The sequence below is a fragment of the Ictidomys tridecemlineatus genome, chromosome 7 (genome assembly GCF_052094955.1).
Source record: "Ictidomys tridecemlineatus isolate mIctTri1 chromosome 7, mIctTri1.hap1, whole genome shotgun sequence".
Taxonomy (NCBI): domain Eukaryota; kingdom Metazoa; phylum Chordata; class Mammalia; order Rodentia; family Sciuridae; genus Ictidomys; species Ictidomys tridecemlineatus.
In genome coordinates, this window is record NC_135483.1 from 94,394,858 (window position 1) to 94,413,299 (window position 18,442).

Sequence of the window (18,442 nt, forward strand, 5' to 3'; positions counted from 1 at the left end):
AACATAATTTATAAGGAAAATATTAATCAAAAGGGATAATTTTCTTCACCCTTCATATTGGCAAAGCTTAACTCTGATATTATCCAGTATTAAAAAGAATGTAGAATAATGGAGCTTCTTAGACACTAATGGGAGAAGAGTTTGTGTTTGTCATTGGTTGAAGTAGAACTTTTATGGGCCCTAAAACCCACCATACTCTCTTTACATTCATACCATAAGATGACAATTGCACTTCGGGAAACAACAGAGAGGTTTAATTCAGTCACAATTGCACACAGCTGCTGATGTCCTCAGCTGTGCTTCACAGCTAACAATGTTCCTTTGTGAGATAAAAGACCTTTATCTCACAAATGAGATGGATATCATCACCCTGAGTACAAGTATGAAGACACAAATGGTGTGAGCATACAACCAGAGATATGAAAAATTGTGTTCTATATGTGTAATATGAGTTGTAATACATTCTGCTGTCATATATAACAAATTAGAACAAAACATAAATAAATAAATTAATTTTTTAAAAAGCACAATTTAGTGAAAACACAACTTTTAAACTAATTTGACTATTCAAATTATTTTTATATCTTTGGGTCTCAGGTGAATATCTAAAGCAATTTACTTTGCCACAGGTTTGCTTAATGATGTATAATTTAGTCTTAATTAGTTATGAACCCTTCCTTCCTTCCTTCCTTCCTTCCTTCCTTCCTTCCTTCCTTCCTTCCTTCCTTCCTTCCTTCCTTCCTTTTTTCCTCCCTCCCTCCCTCTTCCTCACCCCTCTTTTTTCTTAAGGTTTCTCCTTCTCACCCCTCTTTTTCCCCTAAGGTTATGGAACCTAGGGCCACACAGGGGCTTAGGAAAGTGCTGTGCCACTGATCTACATCCCCGGACATTTTCTTTTTTATTTCAAGGCAGGGTCTTACTAACTTGCTGAGGCTGAGATCACAGGAATGTGTCACCACATCCTGTGGTTATAAACTTTTAAAGGAGATATCAGGAAGTCCTTGATCATCTAATACCTACCTTATACCTCAATATTATTACTGGTTCCTATGTATTAGCATTTAGTTGTTGTTTACTTGTTTTCATAACTATCGGATATTCTTTTTTATGTGCTGTTTATGAATATGTGATTTATCATTCTTAGATAGCAGTTTATCTTTGTCTTATTTCATATTCAAATTTAAGAGATAATCCTGTATTTTTTATTTGCTGAATCTTTCATGAATTATTGTGTTGGGAGAGAAAGTTAAGGTTAATCCAATATGAGACAATAAATGAAAAAGAGAAAATACATATTAATTATGGTATTCTTAAGGAATATATAGACTATATCAAACCTGTCTATGTAAGTTTCCTGTTTATTTATTAAATGTTTTTTTCTTGTTCTTTGAAAATACTACTGGTAATGAATTATTTTATACCAATATTAAATGAGTCTTTGAACCATAAGAAAAATTGATGAGCTGCCAAGAAGTTTTATTCTTTAAAATATTTCTTCTCTCTGTTTTTACCACAGTTAAAACAATTCAGCTGACTGAACACTTTTTATTTTTTGTAAGGTCAATATTAGTTGTCCTATTTTTTCCATTTTTTTAAAACTATGTGGATTGAAAAGGTCTTGGTAGCTATCATTTTGCCCATACTAAAAAAAAAAAAATCTTATTACAACTGAAATGCTTGAAATGTACATATTATACTTTAAAATATAAACCACATTATTTATGAAATCATACTCTCTAAAATATGCTTGATAGGATATTATAACTAGAATGAATAGAGGTAATTTACTGCTGTTGGACCACTGTAGCCTATCATCTTATTTTATAAACATCATGTCAGGCACATTGCATAAGATCATGGTGAAAAAATTGATTTAAATATTGTATAGTCTTGGTTTTTTTTTTTTTTTTTTGGTTGTTGTTGATGGTGTTTCCAGGGGGACTTGGGACAGACTGCAGGGAACTTTGTCATTGAGCTACATCCTCAGCCCATTTTATTTTGAGATAGGGTCTTGCTAATTTGCCCAGACTGGTTTGGAATTGTAGTTCTCCTGCCTCAGATGCCCAACTTGCTAGGATTACAGGTATGCAACATCATGCCTGGCCAGGCTATTGTATTGGTTTTTTAAGACTTCTATAACTTTCATTTTCTTTGTAAATATAACTATACTTAGATTTAGCAGCACCATTTAAGAGAACTTCAAAGAAATAATCTGCATAAATATGCAAGTTATAACATTTTTTTCAGTCACAGCTTTTCTAATTTATTGACATTTCAGGTGGAGAAATATTGGCATATTTCTCTTCAAAGTCACCGTGTCTGCTCTTTTTATTTTTTTCAAAACTGTTAACAGCATTCAGCAAACATTAATATCTCTATATATTAAAATAAAAATTGCTTGAAATGTTTTAGTGAGTGTATGACATATGATCTAAATCAATAGACTATTATTTTTGATTGCTCACATTACTGAGCAATGTGATCTGTATGAGGCACTCCACATGACAGGTCCTAATTCAATACTCTGAAAATACTGAGTTGTACCATGGCATTTTCTTGCATTGGTTGTTTATAAAATATTCCAGTATCAATAAAATACATAGTGCTGAGAGAGAGAGAGAGAGAGAGAGAGAGAGAGAGAGAGAGAGAGAGAGAAAGAGAGAGAGAGAGAGAAAGAGAGAGAGAGAGAGAGAGATCTATTATGTATACATAACATTGATGCTGTGGATATCACAGAGAAATATAATTTAGCATTATCCTAAAAAATTGGGTAGCAAAGAAAAGAGAATAAAAACATACACAATAAAAGAGTTGATTTTAAAATTTCCTGCACATAAACACATTCACACCTGTAGAAAACAAATCATGGCTTTGTTGAGAGCTGTAAGATTAAAATAAAACAAAACAAACAAAAAGAAAAATATATATATCTCTTTGCTTCTTTCCTGTTACTTGAAGCCAGGCAGCGGAAAAGCCCATGTTTGGCATCATATAATGGATTGCAATTTGATTATTTCATTTTCCAACTTTCACTCACTTTCATTTTTATGTCTTAACTGCCTGGTACCATTTGTTCTTCTTCTCACTTGCTTAAAATTGACTGGCTTTCTGAAACCATCCTTTCCTTATATTTGAGTCAGGAAATGAGATTGTTGTTGACTGTTGTGAAAAACATCCTCATTTTATGTACTTAATTACTTATTTGAAAAATTAAGATTTAACTTTTCTAGAATCACATTTCTAAACATTCTTGTTAAATTATTTTAAAAGTAGTTATGAAATTGGGTAGTGAAAGAAATTGCATCCCAAATAATTTAAATTGAGTGTGTGCATGTGTGTGCTTTGAAGGAATCTGGTGGGATGGAGGTTGAGGGAGCAGAAGGAAAAGGCCACAGGATCCATGAAGACTTCATCCTTGTTTTCATCATTCTGTGTCACAAATATATGCTTCTATTCTTTCAGGGCTAAAGGATAATTCAATTGAAGCCCTTAGACCATGTTTTTTCTTATATATGAATAAAGATATCTAGACCTATATTTTATCCCTAGCTTGTTCCAAAATTCTAGAACTATACCATGGTTCCTCTGCTTTTGTCATGTTTTCAGTTTTAGGGCAACTAAGTCCTTCTTACCAACTGTGTTATTTTAGTCCCATTCCTTATTCTCGGCTAGCTCACTTTGTTCATAGCCTCAAGTCATAGAAATGCATATTTTATATTTTCTGGCACTTCTGACATTTAAGTTTGTGTTTAATGATTTCTTGCCATGGTCTTTAATATCTGACATCTTGGAACACCATCATTATCCTATTTCTACCTCTAGTTATAATGTTTCTGACAAAAGTGAATCATTGCAATGAAGCCTCTTAATAGGGACATTACTGTGGCAATAAAAGATGTAAATTGCAGTTCCAAACAACCTAGAAGAGCCATCACGAAACAGTGATCAATCGTTAGATGAACTGCACATATAATTATATACATGTGAGGTCAGATGAATCACTGAGCTAAGAAGCACAAGGAGGACTTAAAGGAGGAGAATTAGAATGATATGTGAGAGAAATACAATTTGAATAAGACTAGGGGAGGGGTGAAGGAGTGAGGAGAACCAGCATACAGGAGAAGTAACACATGCATCCTAAGGGGATAAAAGTGATAGCAAACAACATTAACAATAACCACAGTGTTGCCAGTTCACCCTGGTAGAGCTCACGGGCACGTGGGTTAAGAAGTGCTGCCCTTTTCTCTTTTATTTTTATTGATTTTTTACATTCCAAATGAGAGGAAACATGTAATATTTATCTGAGAAAAGCTTATTCTGCTCAATATGATGCGCTCCAATTACCTCCATTTTTTTTTTTTGGCAGATAGTGTGATCTCACTCTTCTTTATTGAAAAATACTCCATTGTGTATATATACATATGATTTCTCCATTGATGGGATTAGGCTGATTCCATAATTGGCTCTTCTAAATGGTGCCCTGATAATCATGGATATGCAGGAATCTTGTTGATAATCTGGCATTGATTCCTTACACATATTCAGGAGTGGTATTGCTGGATCATATGGTGGGTTCTATTTTTAATGTATTTGAGGGCCCTTCATACTTTTTTCCATAGTGGTTTTACTAATGTATATTCCCACAAACTGCATATAAGTTTTCCTTTTCCCCTTGAAACTTCACAAGCATTCATTATTTTTGTTTCCTTGATTTTTGGTTTTTGATTTTTTTTATGATAGCCATACCGATTATTAGAGTGAGATACAATCTCAAAGTAGTTTTCATTTGCATTTCCCTGGTGGCTAAAGATGTTGAATGCTCTTCATGTGTTTTTTGGTCTTTTGTCCTTCTTTCGAGAAATGCCTATTCAGCTTATTTGCCTGCTTAATGAATGGATGATTTGCCTTTTTTTGTTGTTGCTAAAATTTTTCAGTTATTTATATATTCTGGATATTAGTCTTCTTCACAAGAATAGATGACAAAGATTTTCTCCCATACAATAGTCTGTCCCTTAACTCTGAATCATTTCCTTTGATGGAGAAAGAAAAGAGGCTTTTTAATTTGATGTTATACCACTTGTCAGTTCTTGCTATTATTTCCTAAGCTATCAGAGTTCTATTCAAGAAATTGTTGGGGTTATACTCAGCAGTAGAGCACTCAACTAGCATGTGCGAGATGCTGCATTCAATCCTGAGCACCACATAAGAATAAGTAAATAAAATAAAGGTGCTCTGTCCATCAGCAACTAAAAAAAATTTTTTTTAAAAAGATATTGTTGCTTGTACCAATATCTTGAAGTGTTTCCCCTGTGTTTGCCTCTAGTACTTTCAGCATTTCATGTCTTATATTAAGGTCTTTGATCCATTTCAAGGTGATTTTTGTAAGTCTGAGAGAGGGAGTTTCAATTCCTCACAGGTGGATGTCCGGTTTCTCTAGCAACATTTTTTTGAAGAGGCTGTCTCTAACTTCTTTTTGACATCTTTGTCAAAATCAGAAGGTAGATGTGTGAGTTTATTCCTGCATCCTCTATTCTATCCCATTGGTTCTCCCTTTAATGTGTCCTCTCCTCTTTGTGATCCAGTCTCTTTCTTAACTTCCCAAACTGCTTGCCTTACTTGTCAGGAGAGTCTCCTCCGGGATATCAGGACCTCAGGATACCACCAGACCCAATGCATTTTTCACCTAGTTCCCAATGTAGTAGTTCTAAATTGACATCCAATTTTTCCTGCTTCATTGGCTTTACATGTCACCATCTTTGGAACCAGCCATCAGTTCTGCTATTCATGTTGATAATAGTATTTAAAATAATTAATATAAATTCTGAACCATGATATCATCTCCCATCTTCCCAGGTAAAATTTTAAACTATTTATGTTTTCTGAAGATTATTTTTATAATGTAATTTATAGTTTAATTTGACTGGAAAAATAATGAATCATGAGGTTTTCACTTACATTGCCACTGAATGTATGAAAGGTCTAGAGTCTGTTCTTAAAACCTCATCATGTTTACTTCCTTTCCCCTCTGTCCTGAGTTCTTTACCCGGAGCACTTTATTCTTACTCGGAAGGCCCATTCCCATTTGACCATTAGATTTTGGATTTCTACTCTGTCTTGGACTACAGAGATCCATGGCGCTTATCTTAGTCTGCTTAATATGTGATGGAAAATATCCAGTGGACTTTGTTTCCCAATTTTATAGCATCTTGAGTGGCTACAGTGGTGTTTGTAAGTTTGTTGTACAGTGAAAGTTCAATAAGTGATTTTTGGTAGAATTCCATGATACACAAAAACCAGACACCAGAAAATGCTCCCAAGTTATCTAAAAGCATGAGAATGTTTTTCAACTTGATCAAATATCTTTCATTCTTTTAGTCTAGAAAATGGGTTTTATAGTTGTTTATTTCCGCCCCCTCCCCCTATTGTTTATCCTGCCTCACCTGGCTTTAAATGGGTGATCCAAGCTGACAGGGTTCATGCATTTTAATTTCCTCTGATCTCAAATATGCATGGTAGGCACTGTTGGTAAATAATGACAGTGAACATACATAGAAACTATTTCTACACCCTTCTAATTCAATGCTAATTAAGCTGTTAAAATAGGTTGGTAGATGCAATAGTATTATTGGCAATAACAAACTTCCCCAATCACTAATTTGAAACCATATCAAGTTAAAACTGAACCAGAATTATATTAAGGTCTGCAATAGGCCAACATTGACCAAGAGGTCTTTTGCAGCTGCTGGAAAGAATTAGTGTCCCAGATGCAAGAGATGATAGCATTAATGGTTTATATTAAAAGGTATTTTCCTGAGATTTCTGATGCCCCTTCACTAGGCTGCTAGAGTGTGTCCCTTAGAGCATTACCAGTGAAGTCTCTTTTCAGCACCAGTGAGTGACCTGAACATAGTTCTCCAAATTCAGAGAAGTTTCAGCAGCTTGGGTCCCTGAAAAGACATTTGGAATGCTTCCCAGTTTGTGTGCTGCATAAGCTGGAGGGAGTATAGTGATAATTAATAAAGTGCCAGACTGGATAATTGTAGGATCTGTAAAAGATACTAAAATGTTGTTACCAGAGGCACAGACGCACCTGTGAAAGCGTGAAGTTAATTTGTGTGAAGAACATCACATGAGGGTGGATGGGGACAAGGGAGGTGAAATATCCTTTAAATAATTCAGACTTCAGAGAAGAAAGTGCTCTACAAAAAAAAAAAAAAAAAAAAACGAAAGAAAAAGAAAGAAAGAAAGAAAGGAAAGAAAGTAAGAAAATGCTGTTGAGATAATGCAAAGCTTATAAAAGGAAGTCTTCCTATAGTCTCTTGTTATATTTGCTTTTCTGTGACCTTGAGAAAAAATTAACAAGTATGACATTGGAGTTTTCAATATCCATAGAACAGAAGTAATAAAATTGTACTTAGTGATTTTTAAATGATACTATCCCCTTAGTCAACTCTTAAAGAACAATATTCCTCCTGCTATTGTAATATCAGGAGAGATGGACTTGTGTCTACAATGTTAACCGACATTCCCTATAGACTAATTTTCATCTAATTTTTTATTAGTTCTTTTTAGTTATACATGACACTAGAATCCATTTTGATATGATTATACAAGCATTCTTGTAGATGTACCCGATGGTGAGATTGACTGTGGTGTATTAATATGTGTATATAGAAAAGTTATGTAAGATTCATTCCACTGTGTTTCCTTTTACCTTCCCCTCTGTGTCCCCTTAATTCCCCTTTGTCTAATCTACTGAATATCTATTCTTCCCCCTTTCCCTTTTATTGTGGGTTAGCATCCATATATCAGCAAAAACATTCAACCTCTGGTTTTGGGGTTTTATTTCACTTAGCATGATAGTCTCCAGATCCATTCATTTACTGGAAAATGTCATAAAATTTAAATATATAAGCAGTTAATGAGAGGGATGGAGGGGGTGAAAGAGAGAGAGAGTGATAGAGAAGGAAATGACGATACCTATCTCACCCTATTACCCCAAGCCCAGTTCTTAGCAAGTTGCAGGTCACGTGACAAATATCTAATACATGGTAGCTGCTAATGTTCTTGTATTCTTTTTTGTTGAAATGGATATTTTTAAAGAAGCAAAATAATTAATGTAAATTAATTATTCCCTGTGGTCAGTTAGACTTATTCTAAAATGACTCAAATAGAGATTGTACAAATTGTATAGGTAGGCAAAACTTCTGAATCTTAGCATTTTTATTCTGTGAGGTGTCCCTGACCACTGGGTTTTCTTTGCATAGCTGGTTCAGGGATTATAAACTATGTCATTCTAACAGCAATTCCCTGATAATATTAAATAACAATTACAGGAGGCTATTGTTTTGGACAAGCCTTCTGTACTTGACTCCAGAAAAACAGACTAACAAATCAAAATGGTGTCATTCTTGCCAAAGTTCCAAGTAACCAGGAAAATTGAGAGAGAGTCAAATCTGTGGAACAAGCCAGGTCAATTGGCACAATAATGAAGTTCTGTCTTTGTCCTTACACACAAAAAGGCAACATAAAATAAACTAATGTTATCTATTCACTTATTTTTCTGTTGTTCTTTCTCTTTCTGCCTGCTCAATAAGGAAAATAACTTTGAAATGACCAAATAGGATTTATTTTTTGTTGTTGATATTTGTTTCTGCATTTTAAAATTCATTCTCTATTTTAGGAAAGCAACCTCTCCTGCTCACCATATGGAAATCTTACTCTACATTATGGAATACAGTGTGAAGTGTTACATAATCCTAGAACTGATAATGAAGCCAATTAATATTTTAAATTAAATTGTAGTAATTTTGTTCTTTGAGAACACCAAATCGATGTCCTGAAATCTAATATAATTCTGACCCTAACTACCTGACTCCACAGACTAAAAGGCTTAATCCCACAAAACGCACCAACTTCAGAAGCCAGCTGCAAATTCTAGACCCTGAGGTTACTCACCCTCTGTCTCAGTTGACTCTAAATTGGGGAACTCCCACTACAGCTCTTGTGGTTGGATAATTCTTCACAGTGGTTCACAGGGTTCAGGAAAGAACTGTAATTATGATCACTAGTTTATTATAAAGGATGCAAATGAATAACCATTTGAAGAGGTACACAGGATAATGTCCAGAGGGATCCTGAGTCAGGATGTACCTCGTTGTAATCAATATTACCCTCCCAATAAATTGATATGTTCATCCTCCAGGAAGCTCCTTCAAACCTCAGTGTATAGTTTGTTTGTTTGTTTTAAATCAAGTTGTCATTATTAGGCACAACTAGTCTTTAAATCACTGGCTACAAGGACATGGGGAGGGTTTGAGAGTTCTCCCACTGTAAGGATAAAGTTGATGTGACCTGGTGACCAGCCCCATCATGAAAATATAAGGTAGTTCCACCAATTGTGAAGAGTTCTCCCACGTCTTGTTATCATAACCTCATGTATGGTTGAAAAACCTTTGCTCTGAATAATGAAGTCTTTTTATAAATCAGGATATTCCAAGTATTTTTAGATTTTATGCCAGGAAGCAGGGACAAGGATGAAAGACACTTATTATACTAACAAGTTGTGTAAATATTAGTCTGAGTTTCTTATCCTACCTATTGCATTTTGGAGTCCCTAAGTTAGAAACAAAACAAAACAAAAAACAAATACAAAACCAGAAACAAAAACAAAACAAAAAAAGTACAAAACTAGAAACCCTGAATTTACCCCTTTCTGTTTTTGATAGACAGCAGCCTTGTGGAAACTATCCTGAAATAAGCTGTACCGAATTTTATATATATATTTATATTTATAGATATATAGTTATAGATATAATATATATTATACATAATATGTTATATATAATATATGTTTATATATAGTTAGAGATAGATGGATAGAGATATATATTTACATCTATAGCTATATCTTTGCAAATACATGCAAACTATCATTCATTTAAAATACACTTTTAGTTTTTGTTTGTATTTTGTAGACTTTTGTTGATCTATCAACTCAATTTTCTTGCCTTCTCTAGATACACCTTGCACAAATGCCTCTGTTTAAAAAAAAATCAAGACCTTCAATATATTTCTCTTTCACTGTATATTTTAAATTCCTGCTGTCACCGGGTATGTTCTATTATTAAATTGTAGCCTGAAAACCAGTCAGGTACAGGGTTTGTAGTTGTTGTTGTCTGACATCAAACACAATCAGATACATATTTCTGTTTTAATATGTTTTATCCTGGGAGTTTTCTTTAAAGAGTGTCTGTCTTTAGTGTGTCTTCTTTAAATATAAATAGTCAACTAGTTAGAACAAAAAAGTACAGGCTCAGATATTATGACACAGATGTAAATATATCTTTTTTTCTTTTGATTAACCCAATATGGAAGTATAAAATCATTTTGGTTATTTAACAATTTCAATGGTTTCAATACGCCACATTGAAGAGAATAAAAATAAATACATAGATGCTATGAATGAGGGGAACTAATCCAGTCTGTTCCATAGGAGCTAGCACAGGAAGAACAGAAACTTCTTTACTAAATCCTAAGAGCAATGAGGATATTTATTTGCCATGCCTGAAAGCAGGGAAGTGGCTGAAAAACTTTTGCTAAGAGAAGGTATTGGATTGAAAGAAAAGAGAGAGAGAGAGAGAGAGAGAGAGAGAGAGAGAGAGAGAGAGAGAGAGAGAGAGAGAGCGCTAATGTCTTAAACAAGATATAGAAACAATTGAGTTTTGTCTGAGTTTTGTTTAAAAAGTATCTGTAGGTAGATGATACATTTTCCTGAGTGAAAAAATAAATTTCTGAGTGACAGCTCTTTAGGTCTGGGTAGGAAGACGAGGAACATTTAAGGGCCAGATATGTGTTCATACTCCTCTTGAAGGTCATCTCCTTTAGCTTAAAGGTCAGTTCTTCAGGAGAGCCTTGTGTATTCTCCCAGATTCATATACTCTGGCAACGCTCCAGATTTCTTCCTTGAATCATGCATCTAAAGGTGTAACTCAGTAATTATTCGTGTAATTACTTCCCAATATCTGTATTGGACTCCATGAAAACTGAGATAATTTCTCTCTCATTCACTGGGGCATCCCCAGTACACAGCCTGATCTAGTCTCTAAAAGATGCTCAATAATTAGTTCTTGAATGATTGAGTAGATGAAGGTATGAAATAGTATAGTAATGATTTATCAAATTTACTAATTAATTAAAATAATAGTACCATCCCTGCTATTAGACACAAATCCAGTACTTTTTTTTAAAAAATGGTATTCTAGATTTTTTTCAAGCATGCGTGGATTGCTGTGTTGAGCCTGTGAACTTATCTAAGCATTAGATTTCTCATTTGTAAAATGGGAATAATTATGGTGGTGGCAGACAAACACTGCCAAAATCCCATCTCTCTCTTCCTGCCACCATGTGTTCTAAACATATTTTGCATCTCTTTCTGGGCTCCAAGAAAAGCTGTATGGAGAGCTCTATGGAGTGTGGTGGTGGTGGTGGTGTGTGTGTATTTGTGTGTGTTTGCTTGGCTTTATTTCAATAAGAGAGAATTGTGCATGAAACAATTTTAAGCAATCAGATGTTTCAGTCCAACTCCTCAGTATTCTTGATCTTACTTTGTCTTGTATATAAAGTTACAGAACCTTCTAGACATAGACAAAAACACCTATCTATAAATAGAAGAAATAGTTAAAAAAATGGCAAACTTTAGACCTAAGATCCAAGGTGACTCTTAGAACATTATATGTAGCTCTTTACAGAACAAAAAAAAATAATTTCTTCCTAGATTATATGTATGTATATTATATGATTAAAAGTAATTAGATTGGAACAAAAGTAATTTTAGTGAAACTTTACTAAGTTTTCTTACTTATAAAAATGTTAGACTACTCTTTAAGCATAGCAAATGGAAAGATATATTGACAAATGCTTTTGTGTAAATGAATATATTCTCATCAATGGTTTTCATTCATCTATATAATCATACATAAATTAATACACATTTATGTACATAATAAGACTAATAATACACATTTTAATAGTATTATGAGTTGAGATAACTTTGATATGTATCCAAATACATGTTAATTTCTCTGTAATTCAATTTTTAAAGATAATTGTTCCTTTTGTTTTTTTCCAGGTAACCTTCAAAGCATCAAGGCATTCAGTTTCACCAGATTTAAAATACGTCCTTCTGGCATATGATGTCAAACAGGTAAAAGAATTATGTTTGACAACATTTTTCTTTGCCATACATTCAGGTGACCATTCACATTTATGTGTAGCCATCTACTCCCCTAGACAAAATTTGGCATATCCAGTAATTTCAGGTGGATATTGATGGCCCCTTTGCAAAAGATATAGTTGTAGATAATGCCCTTTCTGGCTAACAATTGACTGGACTGAGCTTTCGGGTACCTGTACTGAATGTGTTAGAGTTTGGCAAATCCAACAAATGAGAGCTTTTGAAATGTTAGGGTTAAGCCTTGCTGTATATAATAGAGTTTTTCACATCTGTATAGATAGGGACTTTCTTACTAATTCTGTCCAGAGCTGTAGTGTGTACATTGGAAACAGACTGGTGGAAACATTGTTTTAGATTGTGGTCACTGAATTGTTTGGTGGTATTTGCATGTAAGCTTTGTGGATGTAGAACATTCTGCAAGTGAGCTAAGCCAAGAAATTAATTCTAAACAAATAAAATGGTCTAATTGCAATTAGTGTTTCATTATTCCATGTCAACTCTAGAGCACAATTAGAGCAGCATGTATGGTTGTTGAGTATTTTGTACGTAGATATAATTCGCACAGTTAAAAAGCAAAGTGAATGTTGGAAACACAATTCAGCAGATTAGTTTCTGTAAAGAATAAATGATTGGAAATCATTCAAGGAAGTTTTATGAGCTTAAGATGGACAATAAAAATTTATGGACTTAAGGCATGCAGCCTCATATAATGCTTTGAGAGCCTTTGAATACATGAAATTTCACAGCATGAAAGACCTGATATTTGATGGTTTTATTCCTTTGGAATATACATTTGCTATATATTTTAAAGGAGTTTATATTTTTTATTTATAATAATTAATTTGTGCTGAAAAAGATGAGGGATTCTAATCAAAGGCCTTTTTACCTATTATATATCATGTCCTTTTTTGTAACTTCTGTTCTATGTTATCTTTAATTGCAGATATTGCAAATCATATGATATAAAGCTATTAAAGTATTCTAAATAGTTTCAAAAATAACATTGTCTGAATTTTTTAAATTTAAAATATTGCCATATTGAACTGAGAGTGAACTGTAAAAATCAGATTTAGTTGTAATAATCAAGACTAGATCTAGCTGCTAGATAGAAACATAGATCAATGAAAAACAATATGGAATTCAGAAACAGTTCCTCATAAATGTGTCTAAGTGATTTTTGGCAAAGGTGCAAAAACAATTCAGTAGATGAAAGATGATCTTGCCAACAAAAGGATGTGGGAATAATTGAATATATATAGGGGAAAAAAAAAACAAAAACAAAAATACATTGACCTCAGCCTTGCACCTTACACAAACTCAAAATAAATCATGAGTTGAAATTTTAAGTGTAAATCTATTGGGGCTGGTGTTATGGCTCAGTGGTAGAATGCTTGCCTAACATGCATGAGGCACTGGGTTCAATCCTCAGCACCACATAAAAGTAAAATAAATATACTGTGTCCACCTAAAACTAAAAATTAAATATGTTTAAAAAGTAAATGTAAATCTATCAAATCCTTAGGAAAGGAAACCTAGGAAAAAAGACTGGGGTGTAAGGCTAAGGAAGTAGTTGAATCATACAGCAAAAGCATAGTTGATCAAAGGAAAAACAATTTCTCTGTGAAAGACCTCTCTGTGAGGATGAAAATAAAAGCTACCCTCTAGGAGAAAATATTTGCATTTCACATATTTGACAAAGGACTAATGTTCATATATAAAGCATTCTCACAATTGAACACTTAAAAGCAAGAACAAAACAGCTATGCAATCAGAAAGTGGACCCAGACATAAAAAGACATTTCACTGGAGAGGCTACACAGATGGCAAATAAGCACATGAAAATATTTCAGCATCATTATCATTGAGTGAAAGCAAGTTAAAATCACAAAAGAATATCCTTACATAACTATAATAATGGCTAAAATTTTAAAAATATAGTAATAGCACTAAATGATGGAAAGCATGCCGAGAGGCTGGATCATTCCAACATTGCTGCTGGGAATACATAATGTGATACCAGGGTTCTGAATTGTTTTTTTAGAAGTTTCTTTAAACAACAAACATGTAACTACCCTCCAACACAGCAGATTCACTCCAGGGCATTTATCCGAAAAAAAAAAAAAAAGAAATCTATGTTTACATTGAAACCTATACTCCAATATTTATAGGTTTTTTATTTTTTTGTCAATAGCCAAAACTTAAAATAATCAAGATGTTCTTCAGTGAGTGAGATGGTTAAATAAACCAGTGGAGTCACACAATAGCATTCAGCTCAGAGATTAAAAAAAAAAAAATAGAAGGTTTTTATTTTTTTAATTGTAGTTGGACACAATACCTTCATTTTATTTATTTATTTTTATGTGGTGCTGAGGATCAAACCCAGTGCCTTGCCTATTCTAGGCAAGTGCTCTACCACTGAGCCACAACCCCAGCCCACAAAGAAGCTTTTGATATAACTCAAAGACCTGGATGAATCTCTAGGATTAAACTGAGTTGAAAAACAAACTCCCCATATCTGATGGAGTATATAATTCCACTTATGTAACACTTCTTGAAATGGAAAATGTACACGTGAAGAACAGATTAATAGTTTTAAGAGAGGTGGGAGTGACTTTTTATATTAAGGAGCAGCATGAGCTGGAGATAGATACACTTTATCTTGACAGTAGAAATGTCACCATCCTATTTGTAATCTTACAGTTTAGTTGTACAAGTTGTTATTATTGAGGAAAGCTGGGTCAAGGATACATGGCATGTCTCAGTTTTATTTCTTACAATTGTCTGTAAATCTGCAATAATTCAAAATAAAAACTTCTAATTTATAGAATCTATAAGTGAAGAAAATCTCCTAAACTGAAACTCAAAACTTAATTTTTTTTTAAAAAAAAGGCTCAAACCAGTCATACAAAATCCAGTCACCCAAACACATCCATTAAAACCAATTATTTTGATGCATTATTTTTATTTCTTCCCAAGTATAAAAGTAAAGAAGCAGGAATTATCATTTACTAAGCATTATCTTGGGCAGAGGCTATTATCCTGATTTCAGAAAGGAGTAAAGCTAGGCCCAGAAAAGCTGGAAAGTGCAGGATCAGAAGGATTTAGAAACTGATCCAGGCTCTTTCCATAAGGGGAGAATAGCTGCAGGCTAGTGAAGTGGCTTGTACTAATTCATTCTTTATCTTTTTTCTAAGGCACATAGGCCCAAACAAAAAACTCAGTGTTTGGATTTCAGTAACTTTCCTGTTGTTGAACGTTAGTGCCTCAACTTTAGCTGTTTCAAAATTGTCCATGATTTTAAAATATTTTAAGAATAACTCTTTTCCTTTAATTTCATATTTCTATGGAATGCATTTCCAGAAACACACTTTTGAATAAATATATCATGATTTTTATTACACTAAAATTCACATACTACAAAATAAATTAAACTGTGTAATTCGTGTAATAAGTGCCGAGCATGTACTCTACTATCAAGCTACACCCCCAAACTCCCGAAACATCTCAATCCTGCTTAAAGAATATCCTGAACCCTGCTATTATTCCCATTCTCTACTACTCTACAGGGATAACTTATAATATGATATGTCTATATATGAATTTCTATATTTTGGAAAATTCATATAAATAAAATCACCACATGTAGCCTTTAATCTGCCTTCTTTTACTTAATACCCAAGTTCACCTATTTTGTAGCATGTGTCAGTATTTTATTAGTTTTTGTAATTAAATAATATCTAATTCTATGTATGAACCCTTATATTTTTATACACTAATGGGCAAATTTGGATTTTTCACACATATTACGGATAGTGAGTCTATGAAAATGTGTATACTTTAGCATGCTCTATGCGTATCTGTTTCAAATATGAGGGTTTTAAGAGAAGTAAAATTTCTGGGTCATATAATTCTATCTAATTTTTCGAGGAAACACCAAAATATTTTCTAAAGCGGTTGTGCCATTTTGCATTTGACCAGAAATATCTATGAATTCAAATTTCTGTTTGTCCACTATCCTAGTGGTTTGTGGATCAATGTCTCCTTTGGTTTTTGAATTGTACCTCCCTGGTGGCCAATGATGCTTGGCATATATTCATATTCTTCTTCACTTTGCTTTTAAAGTTCTTTTTTGGGTAATATCTATTCAAGTCTTTTGTTCATTTTTTTGTTTTGGTCTTTTTGTTGTTGATTTTAAGATGTTTTCATATTGTGGTTAGTAATTTTATCAGATATATGATTTCCAAATATTTTCTCACATTTGGGAGATAGTCTTCCTTTTCACATAAAAAGTCTTTTTATGCAAAAATTTCTTGAAGTTTGAAGGCATCTGATCAATTCCTTTTTTCTCTGTTCTACATGCTTTTGGTATCATCTCTAAAAATTCAGTGCAAAATTTAAGGTCATAAGGTTTGATCATTATGATTTCTTCTAAGACTTTTATTTTTTCTGTTTAGTTTGTTGATATATTTTGAGTTAGTATTTGTATATTTTGTGAAATCAGAATAATAGCCTCTGCCTAAGATAATACTTAGTAAATGATAATTCCTGTTTTGTTACTTTTATAGAGAGTAGGATATAACACATTTTAAGGCTCACCTTATATATTTAAAATGTGTTCAATGAAACATTTGCAAAATTTATCCATACTTTTCAAGAGTTGAATGTTGAGATTGTCCACGCTCCCTACTATAGAACATTCCATTTCATATATCATAATTTGTATCACCTACTATTGATTACACTATAAAATACGTACAGGAATAGTACACTTTTGTGTTAGATTAGTCCTCTCCTTGCTCCTTTCCTTATCATTACCCTTCTTCTTCTTTGGCCTATGTTTCAAAATGTTATTATAAAAGATGAAGCAAGAATTTGTTGAACACTCAAATTGTGCCACTAACACAAGAAGTGTGTTTTATCACTTTAAACACCCTAAAGTCCCTGATTCTTGGAGGTTGGCACAATATTTTAGAAAGTACAAAGAATTAGAGATGTTATGCAATATGCTTAGGAGTCCATTTCAGAGTAAGAACTTAGTCCCAATCTTCTATCTCCAAAGTCCCCAGTCTTTTCATTACCCTACTATTTTGAGAAAAGTTCTTAATGTCTTTATGTATTTAATCTATACTTTCAAATAATTATTTTCCATTAACTTGAAATCATATCAACTAGATTCTAATTTATTAATTGGAAGATAGCAGAAACTTTTATTATACATATTATGTTTAACACTCATGTGCCATTTATTATACTGCTCTAAGCTTAGTGATTATATATTTTATTTTAATATCTAGACTTTTGAAATTGTTTCTTAAAGATTACTATGTAAACTATTGCCTTTTAATGACAAAAATTTAAAATGTTTTGTAAAAATGAATAAAATATTTCAAAATATGATTAAATGTTGATATGATCAAATCCAGGAATAAGAATATCTGTGGTTAAGAAACATCATATAGCTGGGCATGGTGATGCATTCCTCCAGCCTCAACAACTTACTGATATCCTATCTCAAAACTAAAATAAAAAAAAAAGAACTGGAGACATAGTTCAGTGGTAATGCCCCTGGATTCAAAACAGACCCAAAAACTAAACAAATAAATAAAAATAGAAGTTTATTTTTTAAAAGAATTATCATTCAGTGTTTGACAGTCCCGACATCAGACTAAATGGTTTTTCTGTTATTCTGAATCATGTCTATCGTTTGAATTTAACAATTAAATCTATTTCTCATCATATATCATCCTATTATATTTGGAATTATGGTTGATTCAATTTATTTAATAGTTAAATTTTTAAATTATCCTTGAAAAGTTAACACAAATATTATATATTTTATGGAGAAATGTAAGAAAAATATTTTTTAAAGAACAACACAAAGTAAAAACAATAGTTTTTGAATCTCTTTTAATTAATTCTTATTTATGATTTTCTTATTGCCTGGATTTAAAATACATGTTAAGTAGACTAGATAACTGTTTTACACTGTCAACTTCTTCCTTATTATGTCTTATGTTTACAGCAGAAACTTTAATCAAATTTACTATTGCTTCAGCATAATTAGAATTGCCCTTTATGCATAATAGTACATAAATCTGCATGAGAATGAGCTCTTTCTGAATGCAAAAGTAGTAGCTGAAAGATTCATTTAATTCTTGTGTGACAGAGGAAATGTATCAGTTTTACCTGGGCTGCATGTGCTGTGTT

The 18,442-nt window shown here is 32.9% G+C and overlaps 1 protein-coding gene across 4 annotated transcripts in view; it reads left to right on the forward strand.

The window, feature by feature from the left end:
• The window catches only part of Dpp10 (dipeptidyl peptidase like 10), a 1,268,842-nt gene that overhangs the window by 973,271 nt on the left and 277,129 nt on the right, over positions 1-18,442 (forward strand). For all 4 annotated transcript variants that reach the window (XM_040294095.2, XM_078017228.1, XM_005315927.4 and 1 more), the window contains exon 5: positions 12,131-12,205. In XM_040294095.2, coding sequence (XP_040150029.1) covers positions 12,131-12,205 — 75 coding nt within the window. The remainder of the gene's footprint in view (positions 1-12,130; positions 12,206-18,442) is intronic.